Raw genomic sequence first — 21,606 nt, forward strand, 5'->3', positions numbered from 1 at the left:
TGCTCTGATTTTTGAACCCTGCATTACCAGCTCTTTATGGTGCCATAGGGAATTGCACCATCCTTAGTGAGTGCTGTGTATTCCATGGCTCTGTCTGTGTGTGCATAGGCCTCTGACCTTCCAAAAGACCTGAATGCCAGTATGTTGGTGCACTGGCCATAAACAGTCAATGACATGCACTAGAAATTATGTGACCAAAATGAGGAACGGTCTTTTGTGGCCAAGTGTTTTAAACTCTTATTTTCCTCCAGTTCCCTGCTCAGTACATGCCAAGATGCTTTTTTTTAATAACCCAGCAATACTTTTTTATGAAGCAGGAGAAAGTGAAAGAGAATAATACAGCTCTGAGACTGTTCATGTAGAATTAGATCTCCCTTGCTGTGCTTTGCTTGTTGACTGCCCTGAAACCCAAATCAGATAATGTATTACTGTGTTCTCATCTTTGTGACACAGAGGATCTCATGCCCTCAACAAAATACCTCAGCAGAAATTATTTTATCATTTCAGTACGTAAGAGGTGAACTGCTGTATTTTGTATCCTCAGCTTTCTATGAAGGTCTTTTTAATCATTTGATTTTAACATTTCAGGGGAAAGGGCAACAAGCAGTTCCTACAACATAGTTACCTCAAGCATCATTTTCTGAGGGTTCAACTTTTGAGCATGGTGGTGTTGAAGCACTTGCTTTTGGACTGGAGAATCTCCAAAGGAAATGCAAAAGCCTCAAAAAATGGATATCTAATTACAGAATCATAGAATCACAGAATGGGGGTTGGAAGAGACTTTTGGAGATCTTCTAGTTCAACCCCTCTGCTACAGCAGGTTCACCTAGAGCAGGTTTTACAGGATCATGTCCAGGTGGGTTTTGAGTATTTCCAGGGAAGGAGACTCTACAGCCCCTCTGGGCAGCCTGTTCCAGCGCTCTGTCACATTCCAAGTAAATAAGCTTTTCCTCATATTCAGATGGAACTCCCTGTGTTTCAGTTTGTGTCTGTTGCCCCTTGTCCTGTTGCTGGGCACAAGTGAAAAGAGTCTGGCCCCTTCCTCTTAACACTTGCCTTTGAGATATTTGTATGCATTGACAAGATCCCCTCTCAGTCTCCTCCAGGCTAAACAGGCCCAGCTCTCTCAGTCTCTCCTCATAAGCAAAGGGCTCCAGTCCCCTAATCATCTCCCTGGCCCTCCGCTGGACCCTCTCCAGCAGTGTCTTGTCTCTTTTGGAGCTGGGAAGCCCAGAACTGTACACAGCACCCCAGGTGAGGCCTCACCAGGGCAGAGTAGAGGGGCAGGATCACCCCCCTTGTCTTGCTGGCAATGCTTTTCCTAATGCACCCAATGATACCATTGACCTTCTTGGCCACAGGGACACAGTGCTGGCTCATGGACAGCTTGTTGTTCACCAGGACCCCCAGGTCTCCTTAATCTTCTTTTTGCTACCAGTGTAATTGAACAAGCCCTTCTTGTTGTCCTTGATAACCTTTGCCAGATTAAATTTCAAGTGGGACTTAGCCTTCTTCATCACATTCCTGTATACTATATTCCTATATAGTTGAAATACTATCTTTCTGTATTCCTTACAAGTGGCCTGTATTTTCCACATTCCATAAACTTCCTTCTTCTTTTTGAGTTTTGCCAGATGCTCCATGCTCATCCATTCAGGTCTCCTGCCCCTTTGCTTGATTTCTTACTCATAGGGATCCACCAATCTTGAGCTTAGAGAAAGTGAAGCTTGATTATTAACCAGCTCTCTTGAACCCCTCTATCTTCTAGATCCTTTACCCATGGGATTCTTCCTAATAAGTCCTTGAGGGGGCCAAAGTTAGCTCTCCCGAAGTCAAGGGCTGTAATCCTATTCATTGCCCAGCTTCCTCCACCCAGGATCCTGTACTCCATCATCTCATGGTCACTGCAGCCAAGGCTGTCCCCAACCTTTGTATCCCCAAACCAGTCTTTCCTTGTTTATCAGTACAAGGTCGAGCTGCACACCCTCCTCGCTGGCTCTTCCACTACCTGTGTCAAAAGGTTGTCATTAGTGCTCTGCAGGAACCTCCTGGACCGTGTGTGCTCAACTGTGCTGTCTTTCCAGCAGAGATCAGGGTGAATTGAAACCTTGTGATTGGGCACATCTTGTCAGAAAAATACTGACTACTTTCTAACCTGCTGCAAGATCCCTACAGTTCAGAAGGATCCACACAGCTGGGGTCCAAGCTCATCCTTTCAGACGCCTGTTTGCACTGCAAGCAGTGAGAAGACAGATGTGAACAGCTTATTCCTAGTTTAGTCCTGTTCTCACAGGTAAGAAGGAACACATTGCTAGGAAACAGGCCCGAGTCTTTACTAGCACTCTCGTATTTAATTTGTGGTCATGTTGGACATCACGCCCATGAGACCACAAAATCAGAAATGAAAGGTGAGAAATACATCCCATGCCATTACTTAGAATGATACAATAAAAAGATCCAGAAATGTTTTTCATTTCCAACTCAAAGTTAAAAAGCACAAAATTAACACAATATGTGCAAACCAAGTCCTCACCTCTGCAGATTCTGCATTTGGCTTCAGGCAAATAAGGTTGCCCTCCAGTGTCAGGTGGCTTAGCTTGCAACAAAGTCTCAAGTACTGCATCTGGTCGATGTCCTCAATATTGTTCCCTTCCAGGTCCAAAACCTCGAGGTGATCTAGCCAGGTCAGCTGGCTCAGCTCAGAGATATTGTTATAGGCTATGTAGAGTTCCTCAGCAAAAGTAAAGAGAATAAATATGTAAACCACAGGCTTGCACAAGTAACACTCAAGCTTTGCAAACTGTTTTCTAATACTTGAAATATGAGATTTTACAGGATGAAATTAGCAAGGAAGTGAACATTTTTCAAGTGTGGCTGTTGTCGCCCTAAACAACTGGGGCTAATATGGCAACAAACACTATGTTTTATGCGTATTCAGGATCAAAGCAGATTGTTACACCTCATTTAAAAAAAGCTATATTGTAGCATCTTTTAAACATGCAATTCAAAGCATCAGACCAAAGCCATTTACGAAAACAAAGGGTGAGAACAAACACTACAAGCAAAGAGTATCAACTGAAGATAGTTCTGAAATTGTCATTTGGCAGGACACTGTATACTTACTTTTAGAGAGCTGCAGGAAGAGATCCCATCTAAATCTGAGAGCCCACAGCAAGCCATCCACAGGACATAGAGGTGAGACAATGAAGTTCCAAGATCCCTGATTAAAAAAATAAAAATAAAATCAAGCTCTATTTGAATGGATGAAGAAAGTCAAGACTTCCTTTCTTTTTACTAAGACTAGACCACTGCTACATACTTCAAATCTCACATTGTTTACAAGAAATGTCATTAAAAATGTTCACCTTCAAAATAGAGAATAAAATTATACCCCTCTACTCCTCTCTCTCTTAGACATCTTTGTCTAAGACATGACAACATGTCACCCTAGTTCAGTTTGATTAAGATTATTCCAAGCACTATGTTATGGTAATTCTGCCATAAATCACTGGCAGTTGCTAAAGATTAAATGAGGTTTTCTTACGCTGGCATCCTTTGATCTACACACAGAACACATATGAACATATCTGAGCTGACTGCAGAGTCATCTCACTTTATCCTTTTATGGAGTTACCCTTCTGGTTTTGCAATTGAAAGGAATAGCATTCTTGCCAAATAACATTTTGAATTAGCAGAAAATTATAATCTTTTCCATCCTATTTTCCCACTCTGTAGATGTAGCAAAATATAAATAAGGGATCATTTACATGAAATCTAAACTTTCTGGCCCTAACCCAGGAAACCACACGCTTAACTCCATGTATATGTAATACCCCACTACATTGCAATGGTGCACAATACAAAAATAATGCAAAAAAGGAGGCAAATCAAACTGGGGCCTTAATCAGCTTCCATGTTTAGTAACATTAAGCTGCATAAAGCCCCTACTCTAACATAAACAAAATATAACACTTTATCAAATCCCAAACCAACTAAAAGCCCAGAATTCTCTACTGTAATCATGATATCAGGCTATCTGAACTAAACAGCAGGGAACAAAATATGAGGACAGTTTATCAGAGGAAGTAGAAACTAGCATGGAGTTCAGAGAACCACCGCAATGGCTGAGGTTGGAAGGGACCCCGAGAGGTCATCTTCTCCAACATCCATGCTCAAGGGGGGACTAGTTGCTTAGGTCCACATCCAAACAGTTAAATAGTTCTTAGATGGAGATTCTTGGACTTCAGAATTGTGGGTTAACTATATTTTATAATATCCATTCCTATAATATCCATTAAATTTTCTAGGAAAAATTTAAGAAGATATATGCTGTGGGGTCCCTTCTGATCTTGGAATAAAGGTAACAGTTCATATACTCATGTCTTCTCTTTATAGATGACAGAGAACAAGAGCAGCTTTGCATTGCTCTCTGAGAACATCACACAGCTTTGATACAGTTCTGCAGCAGAAAACTTGTAGGTAAACTGCCTGCTTCAGGGATACTGTGCACTCAGCCAGTTCAAGAGGTCAGGAAGGAGTGCTTTAACCAGTGGAGATAGATGTATACTTGTCTGTGGCTTTTGTTGTTTCTCCACTACCTGAATACTTGGGAAGGGCCATGTCAGGAGAAAGGAGACTGCATAAGGCTGAATGGAGGATGGATGCATGGAAAAATATCCCCAGATGCCTCTCTCCTGTGATGTACCAAAACTGGGGATTTTCATCCCTCTGCCTTCTAGGGACTGATATGTCCATGGACATCATTCAGATCTATCTCACTTCATTCATCCTCTATCACTGCAGGGGCCGTAGGCATTGGGTGCCTCTAATTATCCCTTCCTTGAACACTGCCAATTTAAGTAAGCTCACAATGGATACACCATACAATGTGTTTATGCAACATTTTATAATTTTTTAAGTGCAAACAGTGCAGCTTAATTAATGGCCAGAGCAAGGCAAAAAAGAAAAATCTCAGTCATACAACACATCTCTTTCTGTCTAAGGCTACTCCTCCTTACAGGAAAAAATTCCCAACTGACATAAAGCACAATTTCTCCACTGAATTCTGTGCATCCAGGCAGCTTGCCTATACTGACACAAGGATGAAGAAAGCCCCCCATGCACAGAAACTCTTTTCATGTATATGATTCCTTCTGCAAACTTTACCTTATCCCTTAGCTATATGGCAACAGGGAACACTTGCCACAGTGTCACTGTTTCTGTGACCAGATAAACCCCTAAAAAAATTTCTTTCCAAGTCCTAATTCATATTTGCCTGACCCGAAGGATCGTAATGTCCCTGTATCTCATCACATCCCTGGCTTCGCATAAGATCTTCCAGGGACTGTTTACATTGTGTATATTTTATAAATAAAACAAAAAGGGATTCTAAGGTTTCCTTGAGGAACAGATGCCTCCCAAAGTAATATTTACAGAAAATTTATTATTAGATTTGCAAGCTGCATGCCTATAATAAGAAAGAAATTAAATTACACAAACAGAACCTACCACCAAGCAAGGACAACACATCCATAAACACAAATATGGCATTAAGAATAATGGGTCATTTCATGACCCACTTCAAGCACTGAGGAGAGTTTCAAATTTCAGGCTAATTTTGGTGCATAATTTTCTTTTCTGTAAACCACTGAACATACATAAAAGGAGGTAGTCACTCTCATTTTTGTGTCATTGAAACAATGCTTTTGATAGATGCTCTGTTTATTAGGCCAGCAAAACTGAAGACAATCCTAACCTGATTACTTGACATATGGTATGGTAAGATATGGTTAGTGGATTTTATTTTCATGTTTTCTTTGCCTTGAATTTTCTAACTGAAGGTTTTTTGCCACAGAAGGAGATTGCAGTAATATGTTTGTTCCTAATGTTTCTCTGTCAATAAAAAGAAGGCCAAAGCAGAGTAAAGAATTAATTCCCACTCAATTTTTACACAAGGCCCCAAAGAACAAACAGTTATCCCCCTCTAGTCCTAAAACCTTCATGCATTTGTAGGAGTCCCCTGCTCTGACTCAGAACTCAAAGACTTCCAGAGTTAAATCATATTTGCCTCTGTGTGTCACAGTTTTCAGTTCCAGTGCCAACTATGGTTAAACCCAGTGGTCACAAATGGGGCCAGTCCCTACTCCCACTCTCTGCTACATCACACAGAGCACAAATTAGCTATGAATTATAAGCTAACAAGTCTTTAAGCATTCTCCTGCTGTGGACACCACCAGAAGAAGACACTAACTGAAATGACTTTGAAAACCTACTTACCTTACTCTTAACAATTTATGCTGCCAAGTGTATAGTCTCAAACCCATTCCAGTTTCATTCATGGGTTGCAGCCTGACTCTCCTACAGCTAACTGGTGCAAGCCAGGAGTAGCACATTTAAGGCTGATACTAATCAAAGTTTAGTATCAAAGATTAGTATCTGTATTCCAGACAAAGGAATTAGGTTGTATATCCCATATTCTGGGTAATTGCAAAAGGAAGAACTGCTGCATGTTTGCAATGCACCCCAGTGTTTGATAGCAGGGCCTTTGTTATTATAAAAATGCATAAACAGATACTGCAGAAAAGAAAAAAACATGGAAGCTGATGTGAAGTGGTTTCTTGTGAGGCTGAAGTTGGCTGTCTCAAAGCTCATCTTTAAGTCATGAAACAAAATACTAAGAAAGCATGAATTTTCTTGCAATTTTTGGTATTGTTTGGCCTAATTTTGCTCTCTATTTAAGGAAATAGAGTTAGCAAGCCAAAGTATCTTCTCCCCTGCCCCTCAATAACAGCATTCCAGCTCTTATGAAGAGCAAATGACTGCTCTCTCTCCTTCCTTGCTAACACTGTGAGAAGAGGCAAAAGGACTTTTTCCTTTGTCCAGGCCTGACTGCAGAACTAAATTCCTCTCGCTGACACTGGGGTCATGGAGCTGCTAAAGGAGCCTAAAATTCTGGATCGTGCAGTCATATTTTGGCCCTGCAGATCTTTATTCCTGCATCCGTAATGAGTCATCCCCAGTCAGAGATGTTATCACATATAAGTACATCTGCAAATATTTTATTCAGTAACTAACAAACTAATCTTTTGGAAGCTGCATGACTCACACTGCAGCATCAGAAAAAATTCCCTTGTTAATTACTAGAGAGATAATTGCCCTCGAGAGCAGGGCTGCTGTAAGGTGAAATGGCCACATAAAGCAAGCTGCTCCTGACAACCGCGTGCACCTGCATTTCTGAAAATTCTTCTGAAATATTTTGGCTGGTGAGAAGATAACTTAAGAGCTTCCAAGAGATGGGAGTGTCTCCTCTGGGACCAACTCTACTGCTGGTACATCCACCTTGGAGGCAGTAAGAGCAAAGTGAAGAGTTGTGTGAGCACGCATGACCACCATGGGAGTGCAACTGTACACACAGGCATGTTTTCATTTGTTTTAAGTGCAGAGGGTGAGATCAACCCAAACTGGGGAGATGCATCTCATGACCTTTTAACAAGAAATTAAATGAAGGGGAATCTGCACTCTAATAATGACCTACTAGGGTAAACTATTTGAATATAATAATAAGCTCTTAATAACAATTTATCAATGTAGTAAAGAGAGAAAATCCTCTATAATTATACACGTCGTGTAACAAAACAGCCCCCCCCAAATAATCATTGGCTGAGACTGAAATTAATGAGACACATCAGAGACCAGGGCTCTCCTGTATTAGGCATGATATAAATGTATAGAAAATTACAGCATCTATTCCAAAAACAGGGTAGAGAGCATGATTGAAAAGTTTGATAGCTGAAAGAAAAAATATGAAACATTGTACAAAGCTGGTGGTAATGGGTCATAGGACACAGCACAGGAGTGCCCCAGTGATGTGCAAACAACAAAGAACATACAGAAGGAACTAGAGGATGCTGTAGAGGAAACATAGCTCCCATTAATATACACATTAGGTAATCCAATTCCAGTGAACAAATGTCCTGTACCAAGTGACATGGAAGCTGGGAACTTTACAAGAAGGGCAAAGAATTAAAAGCCATTATATATCCTGCTCACCTCTGCTATGGTTTATTCAAGTCAGGTTTGAGGCAGAGAGATGGAGCATGGGGTGGGAATGTGTATGTCATATGTGTGGTTGTGATAAACAGAGAATTACAGCTCCTGAAGCTGCCAAACCAGAGCACACTCCACATACATACGCTAGTCCACACACACTCCTATGTGATTGCCTGCAGAAAATGCACTGAATACTAGATCATGTTTTTAATATCCAAAAGTGCCAAGGAATCAACATAGACTTTAACCTTTAACCCACAAATTTGCATTTATAATTGATTTTGAGAAAATAATATTAATAAACTGAAGGATTTGAAACTTGGATTCCAGCTATCTCCAGATACTGCTGCAGGGATGGGAACTCATCAGACAGCTCTGCATTTCTGTATGGGTCTTGGCAACACCCTCCCCATTTGTGCACAACCATTTAGGATTTTTCCCACAAAATCTGATGCTCCCATCTTGTCATCACTCCCTCAGACTAGGGAGAGAGCAGAGGGGCAATGAACAGTTTGGCTTACAACACCTAATAACAAGTTTGAGAAATAATGTGTTCTTCCATTAATCCAACATCTCTGTTCTTCAGGGATTGATTTTCTCCAGCCAAAATTTTACTGGATGAAGACCAGACCTGAAGAGCCAAATCCTGCTCTTGGTTTCACCACAATAAATCTTGAATAGCTCCACTGAGCCCAAGCTACCCAGTAAACACAACAGCACAACCCTGAACACATTCATCACCTTGAAAACCACAGTTTCTTCTGGAAATTGGTTTTGAATCATTCACCTAGAAATAAAGCACTAAATCCACTGAACTTGCAAACAGTGTCTCAAAGCATGTGTGCGTCTGTTGAATAAATCTTCAGAAGCAATACATCTAAAATAGCCATTGATGCGGATTTTATTTTTTTAAAGGTTGGTCTGAAAAGGAACACACTGGTAATCAGAGAGATTTAGACTGTAAAAGAGTATCCAAACTACAACCTTACAAAATAAAGGAAAAAAAGAATCCAGTCTCTGATCTACAGAAATCAAGTGAGATATATCAAGCCACACTGTGATAATGACAATATGGTCAATGTCAGCACACAATGGTTTGGTTGTACAGATAATTCTGACATCTGAAACAAAAACTTTTAAAGTCTGAATGTATTTTAAATCAGTAACATATGTTCTAATAGGAAGCTTACATAATAGTTTCATTGTGTTCTCAAATAACTGTATTTCAAATTGTAAAACTGATTGTATGCATGTGTTGCTTGTACTTGATCAAATCTATGACACAGCCCCCAACTCTGCAAGCAACACTGACACTACGTTCTTGTTGTCCCTGCAGTGCCCTTTCACAGTTGAACAAATGTCATACGAATGTGAAGACCCAACTTCCTTTGCAGTATTGCAGTCTTTGTTGGTTTTGTATCTGCCCTTTCAAATTCAAGTAGCAATATGCCAAAAACTGTTGGCTTGCATCTCCTCTGTCTTGCACCTTACATCGCCATGACACACAGGTTGCCTTCAGCTTCTTATGCTCCCTTGTGCCAGTGTGAACCACGGCCCAAGGTGCAAGATAACAAGCATCATGTCCCATCTTTTGCTGCCAGAAGCTCACTTTTAGGCTGAAATACCACAGAAACGTAGCACCAAATAATCTGGCCACATTCTGCCTTCTGAAGATTAGCTCAGTTGGTCAGAGCATGGTGCTAATAACACCATGATTGTGGGTTTGATCCCCGTATGGGCCATGCACTTAGGAGTTAGACTCAGTGATACTTATGGGTCCCTTCCAACTCAGAATATTCTGTGATTCCGTGCCACGTAACTGTGCAGCTTTTCAACAGTAAGGGTTCTTAAGCATAGAGACATGTTAGAGACTTCAAAAACTAAGCAAAAAGACAGTTTGCTAGGCAATTTTTAACTCATATGCTCAAACACATCAGAGGAAGGCTAGTGTGTTTTAGGCTGAACAGAAAGCATGCATTTACCAAAGGTCTTCTTAAATAAAAGTTGTGTCTATGAAATTCTGTTTTCATATCCCCCTTTTACATGCAAATGAAGAATTTCTGTATGAACAAAAAGTTATTGTTGCCAAAGGTCTTTGCAGTAGCATGTCTGTTGTCCCATATTTTTTAGGTAACCTAACTATGAATAAGCAGCTGTTTTCAAAATGGGCTGCAGTGCTAATGCCCCTGGCAATATTTCTCCCAACAAACAGATTTCACTATTTTATTCCAGGGTTGTGGTATTTATTTTGTTGGTTGGTTGCTTGTGTTTTAAGTTTCAAGTTTGGAAAGGGGTAAAGGTCTGGTATATTGCTTTTTTTAACCTGTGGAACTCTGCTGCACACTTTCCTGACAGAAAAATGGGTGACGGTGAGGAAATGCAACTGCCTGGTGCTGCACAAAGGGTTAATAAATTAGGGAGAACATTCAAGGCTTCACACTTTGTCCAGCCCTTGACTCTGCCTTCTCAGCTTTGCTATGCCAAGGGGAGAAACAGCTGCTGCAGCTTTTGTGGGCCTACCACTGCAAATGGCGATTATCAAGGAGTCGTGTGCTTTTGGCCAGCACTTTCTCTAAAGCAAAAGCCTGAAAACAAGGACAGGAGACTACCTGGCTATGGCAGTCAAAATCACAAACTTCAAGGTAGTTTGTCTGTTTTCCAGGACTGGAGTCAGAGACCACACTGGTGGTCCTGATAAGAGTACCTGAGCTCTGCCATGGACACATCTGTGACCAGTGCTTTAACCACAGACACTGCATAAAAGTCCTTGTTGCACTAACACCAGTTCCCACCTCCCTGTGCCTTTAGTAGGACGGGGATCTCCCCCTCCAGTGCTGGCAGGTGAGGATGGCCTCTGGATAGAGGAGATAACAACAGTGGAAGAACCCAAACCCAATGAGACACATCTCTGGGCCATTCCTGACTTTTTCACTTGTCATTGTTGCCTCTCATTGCCTCATTGAACTCACTGTAGCAACTGCAATAATATACCAGGTGCTATGCTACTTGCAAGCACTTTATTTGCCATGTCAGATTATATTTCATTTAAACAAAAAGTGCTTTATGAGACCAACAGGAGAGAAGTATTTGTAAGTGAAATGGAGTGCTGATACACATGCTTCTGTAACTAGTGATAATTGTGTCTACGGTAACCCAGATGTTACTTCTGTTAGAGTTAATAGAGATGAAATGTAGCTTTAATTTCAAGTGCTCTCAGTTTTAGTTGCTGTCAAAAAAACCTAGAGCAGAATAATGGGCTTGATCAATGTTGATGGAGTCAGAAACAGCAATTCCCTAACACACGAATATACATATGTGGAAAGGATAATGTAATTTTGTGTTAATTTCCTTTTGATCATTAAAACTGCTTGTCAACTTAATTACTGCTAGCATTTTAACAGTGGAAGATCGGTTGCTTTAACTCAGCTCCCACAATCTGAAAGGAGTAGGAGTTGCCAAAGTGTGTACCTGTGGAACAAGACCTGTCCTTGATTTTTTTTTTTCCACCCTACTCCAGATCCCACCCTTGGCATAAAGCTGCATCCTAGAGATGCTGGAGAAATCCAACACACCATGGCTGCATCTCATCAGATACATTATGTCTTCCACAAGACCAAGTGAATTTTCAAATAGGAAAAAGTTGAGACACACAGTAAATAAAACTCTCACACCTACATTGTCCCTCAGTTTAGCCCCAGAGCTACTGACAGTTCCTATAGCTTTGGCAACTGTTCATTCTCATTGCTGAAAGCTTACATGTAAAAAAACCCAAAGGACAGTGAAACTGTGGTTACAGAATGAGTGAGTTACATTGAAGAATTGAATCCCACAGTGCTTTGAAATTTCCTGCATGAATAACTTTTCAGTCTCCCACATGTTGTGTGCCTGTTTCACAGTATGTTCCAGGTCTGAGTTTTGGCAGAGTAAGACAGATATATTCCAACTTCGGTTTAATACAGATCTCATCCTTCAAAATCAGCACTTGAAACTTTTAATGCTGCAGGGTAAGCAGAAGGAATATTCTATAAAAGATCCAAATCATCTGACAGGTTCAGTGGTGTTAACACACACACCACTAAAAAGTCCCTGAAACCTCTTTTTCTGTGTTCCAGAAAAACTGAAATTCTAGATTAGTTGACCACACACAACTACAGAATTGGATCAGCTTGGAGTAGCTGATCAGGCACATTTGTATGACATTAATGATTTTCTCCTGTGGCTGAGGATAATTTCTTTGTAACTTTTCCTTTTTTTTCCTTTTATATCTGTATATATATAATAAGAAAAACAAAAAATACAGGAGCTCACAAGCAACAGATACAGGTACAACTTGGGCCTGTGAATGTCAGGTGATTTACTCCAAATTTCTTTTATCTCTCAGCCTCTAATGTTCATTCCCGATTTGGCATGACAGACTTGTCTCCACATATCCCAAGTCAAGACTTTTTCCTTAAAAAATAGCTTCTAGGGAGATTTTCTCTGCTTGTACTGGTTGCCAGATGTTCTTTTACAACAAGCAAACAAGATGCAGAAGAGAAGCTTGGGGGACCTCAGAGCCCATCAACCCGACTACTGAGGCAGACGAGACCTTACAGATTTCCATACTACCGGTGTTACTACAAGGCAGAACCTCAGCACTTACTGTACAGTAGACCAATAGACATCTCAAATCTAGTGGACATATAGCAAATTCCACACCTCATTCTTGACTTCTTTCAAACAAATTCCCACTCCAGGAGTATCAAGCAGTAGATGTTGTAATCTCTCCTCAGTCATGGAGATGGGCCTTATGGCAGAAACGCAAAACCTCACAAGGGCTCTCAGCTGCCAGTGGTGCCACTGATCAGCTCACTGAACAACGGAGAGGCTTCATCACGTGTGAGCAGACTAACTGTTCTCAGCGACCTCCTGCCAACCAAAGTCCCAAAAGGTCTGCATGAACAATTTCAAAAAATTCTCCGACACATCTCGACCCCACTTTTGACCACCTACAAACAGTTCCTTTGTAGACTAATTTGCAATGATTCCTTTGCAGGAATAACTAATTGCAATGTTTCCTTTGGGTTTGCAGGCTACCAACCATCTCATCAAAATGGTACACAGTTTTTGTGCAAGAGAAATGCACACCATGCACACCTGTAACTACAGTGACAAAATAAGACTCATTAAACAAATAAGCACATTTTCAAATATTTTTAAAATCCCCCAGCATGATTTAGCAATCATATTTTATGTGCTTCTTTTATAAAGGATAAAGTTTATGCTACTGATTCTTCCTATTTCTAGGGTCAAAATGTAATGTAGTGATAAAGCTTTTTTCTTTAAGAAGTTCTTATGGAACAAACATTACATCTTAAAATTGGGTTTATCCTAGGATGCTGAGAAAAAGAACTTGAAAAAAAAAAAGGTCTGTTGGACCTTAATATGGACAATTACTATAATTACAAATAAGGGCAAGACAAAATAAACAACAATAAGTAGAGTAAACCAAAACACTACAAGTTCTTGCCTATAGTGGGATGAAGCAGTAGGAAGCAGAGCAGCAGGACCGTGAGGCTGACGAAGCTCAAACCAGGAGATGCCACAAACGGTCTTTTTGAATACATAATCCTTCATAAAACTTCTACTGCCAGAAGTGGAGGTGATAGGTTTTATTATCAGACCTTTGTGTTCAGGTTCTCACTTCCACAACAAGAACATGCAGTGCAGCTTAAGGCAAAGGGTGAAGAATATGCATGCATTATACATGCTGATGAAATCACAAACTTCACCTCCTAAACCACAAAGGCATTTCTGTATTTCTTTCTTGCAGCTATTGATCCAGCTACCAATGCATCTGAGAGATCTGATGCATTGTTTTAAGATGTAGAGAAAAAGTGTGCACGTATTTTAGGGTAAAAATAGCAACAGGCCCTTTGTGTGCAGTAATGCATCCACAGAAAATAAGAACAACTAAATCAGCTCCTGTGTGGAGAATATTCTATAGAAATTAGATCATAAAACTGATTGTACACTAAAATTCTATTTGTTCATTTTTTATTCATATTGCTTGGCAGTTACCAACTGATGAATAAAACCATGTAGCTTAATTTCTCCTCCAACCTGACTTGCTACCTTTTTTAAAATCAGAACTACCTTGCATTCCAAGAATGTAATTTCCCACTGAACATAATTATTTTCAATAAAAAAACCAAACAAGCTGCAGAGAAGCAACTCTCTCGTAGGAGAAAATCAAAACAACTACAAACCCATTAAACTAATGCTGATGATTTTACTACCTATTTCCATGAAGACAATCCTTCCACAGCTGCATAGCACTAAGGAAGGAGGCACCCAGCTCAAGCTGTTTTTGTGTTACTGTGTCACGATTAAATTGCTTAAAGGATCTAGACATCTGAGGCTCTGCTATGGGAAACCCAGGGCTGAGCCAGTGAGGAAAACTTGTCTGACTGTGAGTGTGGGGTGTGCAGTGAGTCAAGTGGGGCACCCATGGGGTCACTGGAGCCGTCCAATGTGAAGGGGCTTCAGTCCGAGCAGTGAAAGTCTGGGGTGGTGTGGGAGTGTGACTGACAGTGGCTCCGGGGTGGTCAGACAGGGAAGCTTCCTTAACAGTTAGTTCCACTGGCAATGAGCTAATTACTGTTGCTTCCCAACCCTGTTCTTTGGGTTTTCTCATATGAGGATTATAACCATGTTTTCTCATCACTGACTATAATTAATATTTAGGTGTAAGTTTTCATAAGTGAGCCCTGACACTGACAGCTGAAACAGAGCAGCTGCAAAATGCCTAATAGCCAGCCACCTAAGTACTTATTTGTTGGCAGAAATTAGCTAGTTATTACCACCATTTTTATTTATCATATCCATCCAAAGCATGTAAGCAAGATCATGATCCCATCAGGCAAAGCGTTATACATAACTCATTCAAAAGACTGTGTCTGCCCAGGAGTAATAAATAAAATAAACAACTGAGACAGAAAATATGGCATATTTCTACAGGATGCTGTAGAAACAACAGCTAACAGGAACTGAGTTGTATTTTTGAAGACCTGGTTCACTGTGGCTCAGCCATAAAGTCCAGTCTTGCGACAGCCTATTCTAGCCAAAGCCTCGTCAGCCACAAAGCCTTTTTTGCTACCTCTGGGTGATTAAAACATAAAGCTTCCCCTGTAATTCCAGACACTGGAATCAGGTGGGCTTGGGGACTGCTGAAAGGTTCCTCATTTACTGAAAGCAATTAGTGCATCCTAAGTAAGTACTACGTGTAAACAAACAATATTTGTAAGACCAAAACACCACTTACTAGAGAATTTCAGAGGTTCCCTTCAGAAATGACAAAAGCTTTTATCCATGCATTTTCTTGATGAAGGGAAGGAAAAGTAAAATGGTGTATAGAAGGTGAGAGCCAGCAATGAGGCTTTTGCAGGTGGGGATACATGCACATTTTGCTGCTCACTGACTTTAAAAGAGTAAGGGCTGGATTCTTTGCATGGGACCAAAGAGTTTACCCTCAAATGTCAGAAGGAAGGCAGAAGGAAGGTTCTCAGGTCTTCTCAGAAGAAGGGAAAAACTGAGAAATGTCCCCCATGACAGTCCTCTGACCCCCTGGAACACACTGTGCTGTCAGCACATCTGTAGCTGAGGGAATGCTTGCTTCAAGATGAGCTGCATCTCCTGGACAACACCAAGTGAAGCTGAACCCCAGAGAAAGTCACACATGGGAAAGGTTTGAGGCCTTCACATCAACAAGCCCAGGCTCCAGCAGAGGTATTTACTACTCAAATATTAGCAAGTTAGTGGCTGAGGAAGCAGAAAAGAGAAGCTGAACTCTAACCTTGGATGGGTGCATGACATGAGAGAACATCCTGAAAGAAAAGGCCACTTTTTACCAAATATACTCAAAGTGTAACGTCTATTCAGATGGTGGTACAATTATTTAATGGGCTTACCTTCCCTTGCAGGAGTTTACTGGCAGACTTGCTGCACACATTATCTATTATTAATTTATTTTGCTATTTCATTAGCAATGTGAATGCTGCAAAAAGTGTTGTGGTCTATGATGATCCTCTTACAGTTTTCATGCTCTCTATTGTATGGCAGCTCGGATCACAAAATAGACATATGGTAGTGGTGCACCTGGGGGAAGAAGCTACCACCATGGAACTGCTCAGATGACAATGAGAGCAGATCCTCTCTGCTTGGTCTGTGATGAGACAGATGCATTAGACCCTCCCCACTTATCCTATCATGGCAAGGAGATTTTTAAACCTGGAGCTGCAATGGTAGGCTCTGCCTCACAATCCTGTTCCTTACAAGTATACTCTGTACCTGACAGTCTGAAATAGATGATGGGAGCTCCAGCTAGGGAAGACTTCAGAAAACAGAGTGCTGAAGGCAAGAACCATGTAAAGGCACTGCAAGGCCATACATTTGTTTTGATGTCCTCCGTGCCTGCTGCAGAATGGAGCCCAAGCTCCAGAACTGCAGTGGTGCCTTTGTACAGAAAAATTAGTTCAGCTTCCCTTGTTGGTGAATCAGCCTGGCAGAATCCCTGACATTTAAGATCATAAAGACATTTACACTATCTAGTTTGGGGACCTGACCTGGTGATATTAAGCCAGAGCTAGGCATCTCAGAGAGCTCTACCTAGGACAGAGAAATGGTTAAAGCAATCAGATTTCCCTAGGGCCTAATACAGACAGGCTGATGGTACTTTACTCAATATAATCCACTCAACTAAAAGTAGCTGTATTTCTGCCCCCAAATCATTACTTTTTATCAATAATATGAATATCCCTAAAACCATCAGTGCTAAATAAAACTTGAGGCCGCAGCAATTTTGCCAAGGTTTATAATGCTCCCAGGGATCTCCAGGCATTAATACAGAGAAGACTCATTAATACAGAGATTAAGATTCAATTTAAATGGTTTCTTAGTTCCTGGAAAGCACCCAAATTCCTCAAAGAACATGTTCTTAAGAGAGACTTCACAGCAACCTTAACCACTGAAGGACTTCCAGGCTGGCTACACAAAAGAAGTAACAGAAACACTTCTTACAGAAACTATCTCGCATTTGAAATTAAATGCTTTCCCCACCCTGGAATGCGAATGTGAAAATAAACAGTGATGCTCTGGGCACTGAAATAAAGGCATGAAGCAATTCACCCAGACCAAATCAGAGCAGTGGTTCTCTGACAGCACGTGTAAGTACAACCCAGAGCAAGAGGACCCTGATCCCTCACTAAACACTGCAAGAAACTACTGTAATACAAATGAATCATCTGTTGACAAAAATGTGCACCTTTAATGCAAACTAAGCAACTGAATTGATTTTAGAAAATATTTGTGGATTTTATCTATCATAAGAACAATGCTGATCCTTGTTGCATAAAACTCATTGCATTTATGTGTGGTACCTGTGTTACATGCATCAAACATAGTAATTGCAAAAGATTAGAAAGGACAGGTAGAAGAAAAAGCAAACTGGAGGGGAAAAAAAAAGAGACAGGAAGGAAAGGAATAAGTAAAAATGACAAGGAAAAAAGCAAATTTAGGGGAATGATGCCCCCACATTTCTCCTGTTTGAGGGAAAATCATCCAGCAAATAGTCAGTGCCTTAGACACAGAGTATCAGTAATACATCAAGTCTTGGGGTGATAAGTATCACAGCTCAGTCTTATACAAGATGGTGTAACTTGACCCAGATCCAGCAAAGCACTTGGATCAATTTTTAATTTTCATCTTGTGAGCAATGCCACTGAAGGCAAACTTTGTGTGATTTTAAGAGGTGCACATTTCCTTAAACTCTTCATTGGATAAGTACCAAGGAGTTATATTGCTAAGTTCAAATACCTAAAGATCTTGATTCATGTCTAAAAATATTTTTAAACACTCTTTAAAGCCCTTGCCCTTAATTAAGAAAGAATTTACTTGCCTCTGGTTTCTTAAAGTCATGAAATGATCAGCAAACCCCTTACTTAAATCACTTGGCTCACATTTTCAGTTTTTTTTTTCACAGCCAAGAGGGCTCAAAACATTCCAAAAAGTGAATATAGAGATTCCTGTGTAGGTAGCCTTGTCTCCAGGAGCTGGTGCTAAAAACCAAACCAAAACAAATACCCTAAGGCTCATAAAAGCATGAGAATTGTTAATTTTGAATGCAATCTGCACCTTGTTCATCTGAACTTTCTGACGATTTTACTGACTGAAATGGACCAAAATTACTGCCCTCTTGTTCTGGGAGATGCTTCTGCAATAGTGCCAGACCAATTTGAGAACTGCAGCAATGAAATGTTAACTCTACCTGGATAAAGAATATCTGCTTTCCTTTACTTATATCCTTCATACTCACTTTTTCCCCACATTTTGAAGGTTTTGCACTTCATCTCACTTGAACTATGACCTCTCCCTGCTACAAGCAGTTGCTAAAGTAGCCCTGAGAGCAGATTAGTCTTCTGCTGGCTACAATGCGTGGAGCTGAATGGGAGGAAATGAACTTCAGCTGGTGAAACAGCTTCTGCTGTAAACTTATGGGAACCAGTTCCTAAGCTCCCCTTATCTGATTTAAAAGCCCTTTCGTAAAGATATCTATCTAAACATTTTTAAACAGATCTTTTCATTCATTCCTGAATTGAGAATAAAAGCAATCTGATAAAAAAATATATAGGCTATGTGCCAAAGCAGAAGTAGTAATTCATTGGCCTTGAAGTATAGTTCTTTTCCTGGAAACACTACAAAGATGAGGACCATGGTCATCACACACACACAAAAAGAAAAAAAAAAAAAGATAGGTTTGACTTTTCATCCTCGGTTATCAGTTCATAAATCTAGAATTTCTCAGCTGCTAGCAGATGGGTGAAGGTCACCAAACAAGGACATAATAAAATTATTGTGATTTAGAAAATTAACAACAATATGAACTAATTTCTTTTCACAGTACATTGGATTTTCCAGAGCTGTTTGCCTTTAGCAAAGGGCCAGTAGAAAACCAAAACCCAGAAACAGCCAAAAAAGAAATTCCCTTTCAACCGCCAAGAATGATAATCCGCAAATAAACTCGGATATATTTTCCTTATGGATTAAATGAAATAGTTGATAATGATATCCTACGCTTACATACAGTCTTTTGAAGTTTCAAGTATTCAAAAGTAATGCAAGCTTTAGGAAGACTGGGGAGGGACTATGAATTGACAACTAAAGTAGCTCAACCACATTCCCCATGAAAGGAATCAGAACTTCTTCAGAAACTACCAGGAGAAGCCAATATCCAAATTCACTGGCCTAGCAAGCCTTGCTCTCCCATAGAAAACTGTAATACATGAATACCTTGATTCCTCACTGTTAGAACATCCCTCCTTTGATTTCTACTGAACAGCGAATGGCAACGCACACCTCAGCATCCTCACAAGTTAAGTTCCTATGTGAGGTTGACAGGAGTAAACACCTCAAAAACTAAAGTCAGGATCATAAATCTTCATTTTGACATCTCCCTCTATCCTGTTTACTATCAAGTCAATTCTTTCCACATTTTCAAAATGAAAATATATGTTTTAATTCCATTTCATCCTAAAGTAATTAGGTAATTCTACTCTGCAAGACAAAACTAAACAAAAATAGTGTCAAAAAACAAAGTTTCCCATCTTATTACCCACTTGTGTATGCACAGTCTTTTGTTCATAATAATTCAGAATAATATGTTTTTTTCACATAAAATAGCATGAAAAGAATGTCTGCTTTTAACATTCCAAGTATGTACAAAACACCCTCTATCTTTTGCCTGCTTTTTTTGTCCTTACCTTCTTTTTAGTAAACAATCCAATCTTACAGTCTGATCCTATGAGCTGTTTCCTGTTATCTGCTGCCCATTTTCAAATTACAACCACAATGATTCTGACCTTATGGCTGAGGGAATTACTCTGAGAAGGAAGAACAATTTTTTCTATCATCCTCAAAAGTCTCAGTTGCAAGGGTTTGTTTGAATACAACAAAACAATCACTTTTTGGACAGAATTCAAATATCAACAAGATTGATTCAGAAATAAGATTTCCAAATTTTGGAATAAATGGCAACAGCTTGCTGAATGGAAGCAGCTATGTTACATTAGCTATAGCAGGCATCACCACTGCTGTAGCAGCAACATTACTTTAATGGGCATTAAATTGACATGATGCAGACATCCAAAAATAAAGTTCAAGTAGTCAGGCTGCGCCTGCATGGATGTGCCCTTAAATGATATGTGTTTATCAATGACAGATTGTCAAAGATGGGAATTAATAAAGGAAAGCTACTGCTGTAACTATACCGAATGAGTTCAAGTCTGGGAGAGCTAACAAAGTCGTCTTTTTCTTCCTTTACCTATTCCCTGAAAATTGCATTTAACTGGCACACAGAAAGGACACTTATTTGAAAGTGAAGCAGGTAGCTTCTCCTGGGATTTGTGTGCCTGGGAATCGTCACAATATTAGACTTGATATCCAAGCCCAAACATATTTACATTATAGTGGGTCAAATAAAACCTCAACTTGAGGCCAAACATTACCTGCATCAAAAAACCACAAAAATATCAGGTCAAAGAAAATGGTTTGCCAGAATGTCTCATGACAGAAATTAGAGTCTCAGACTACAGAGCTGCACAATCCTGCTAACAGCAGTCAAACAGTTTAGCTTTCCTGAACTGCATTCTATATTCGATACCAATAGAACTGGTCAAAACATTTTCCATTGAAACACTCTAAAGTGAACATGGATTTTTGACCAAACTAAGAAACACTTTTAAACTTTTTTGCTTTTTAGTATAATATTTTCTGATATTGTCAAAATTGTAATTTTTTTTTTACCCACTACTTACTCCTCCATTGCAATAATGGAGCAATTTCATGCTTATGACAATGGTTAGTTGCTATTAAAATAATTGCAGCAATGTAGAATTACCACTTTTAGATGTTACGGACTAGAAGGTGGGAAAAGCAAAATTTAGACTGCAGATACTTCATCTCATCACCAGAACAAGGGAAAATAAGATCAAAGTGTGACAACTGAAGTTCATTAGCAACTTTAGTGAGACCAAAAAGAATTTATCCCCATTTCTTATCAGGAAACATGTTCTCTTTAACAAGAATTGGCAAAACCACTACCTTTCCCCCCCCAAATTTAGCAGATAGCCACAAAAAGCCACAGAGCAGTCCCGTTTAAAATAAAGATGGCCTTTTACACAGCCCTTTCCTAATATGAACTGTAGTTTTCCACTATGCATTAATTACCAAGGGTAATACAGATATCAGCACAGAAAAGACAGCTCTGCTTCCTCATTGTGATGGTTTTCACTTCTACCTTTCCAACCAACCAACTCCCCCATTGTCTGGGAGAAGACAGGTGATGATTTCATGAAGCTCAGTAAGCCAGGGACATGCAGTCTTCATAGCAGCTTTTATAAACCCAACTTCATTAACTTCAATAGAGCCAGAGCGATTTTCATCAGCTGAGGAACTGGTCTGACCTGTATAGAACGGGCTACTGCGCACAATAAAAGCCCAAAGGCTGAAACATTCTGAAATCCA

The 21,606-nt window shown here is 40.0% G+C and overlaps 1 protein-coding gene across 14 annotated transcripts in view; it reads right to left on the reverse strand.

Moving 5' to 3' along the window:
- Nucleotides 1-21,606, reverse strand: part of LRRC56 (leucine rich repeat containing 56) — a 94,830-nt gene that overhangs the window by 27,570 nt on the left and 45,654 nt on the right. For 11 of the 14 annotated variants that reach the window (XM_064657676.1, XM_064657674.1, XM_064657670.1 and 8 more), the window contains 2 exons: nucleotides 3,124-3,220; nucleotides 2,534-2,731 (listed from right to left, as the gene is read on the reverse strand). In XM_064657676.1, the coding sequence (XP_064513746.1) occupies nucleotides 2,534-2,731; nucleotides 3,124-3,220 (295 nt within the window). Of the gene's footprint in view, nucleotides 1-2,533; nucleotides 2,732-3,123; nucleotides 3,221-12,747; nucleotides 12,838-19,844; nucleotides 19,965-21,606 lie in introns of those variants that run through there. The other 3 variants (XM_064657679.1, XM_064657678.1, XM_064657677.1) reach the window with 3 other exon arrangements.

This window comes from Pseudopipra pipra, chromosome 6 (genome assembly GCF_036250125.1).
Source record: "Pseudopipra pipra isolate bDixPip1 chromosome 6, bDixPip1.hap1, whole genome shotgun sequence".
Classification (NCBI taxonomy): domain Eukaryota; kingdom Metazoa; phylum Chordata; class Aves; order Passeriformes; family Pipridae; genus Pseudopipra; species Pseudopipra pipra.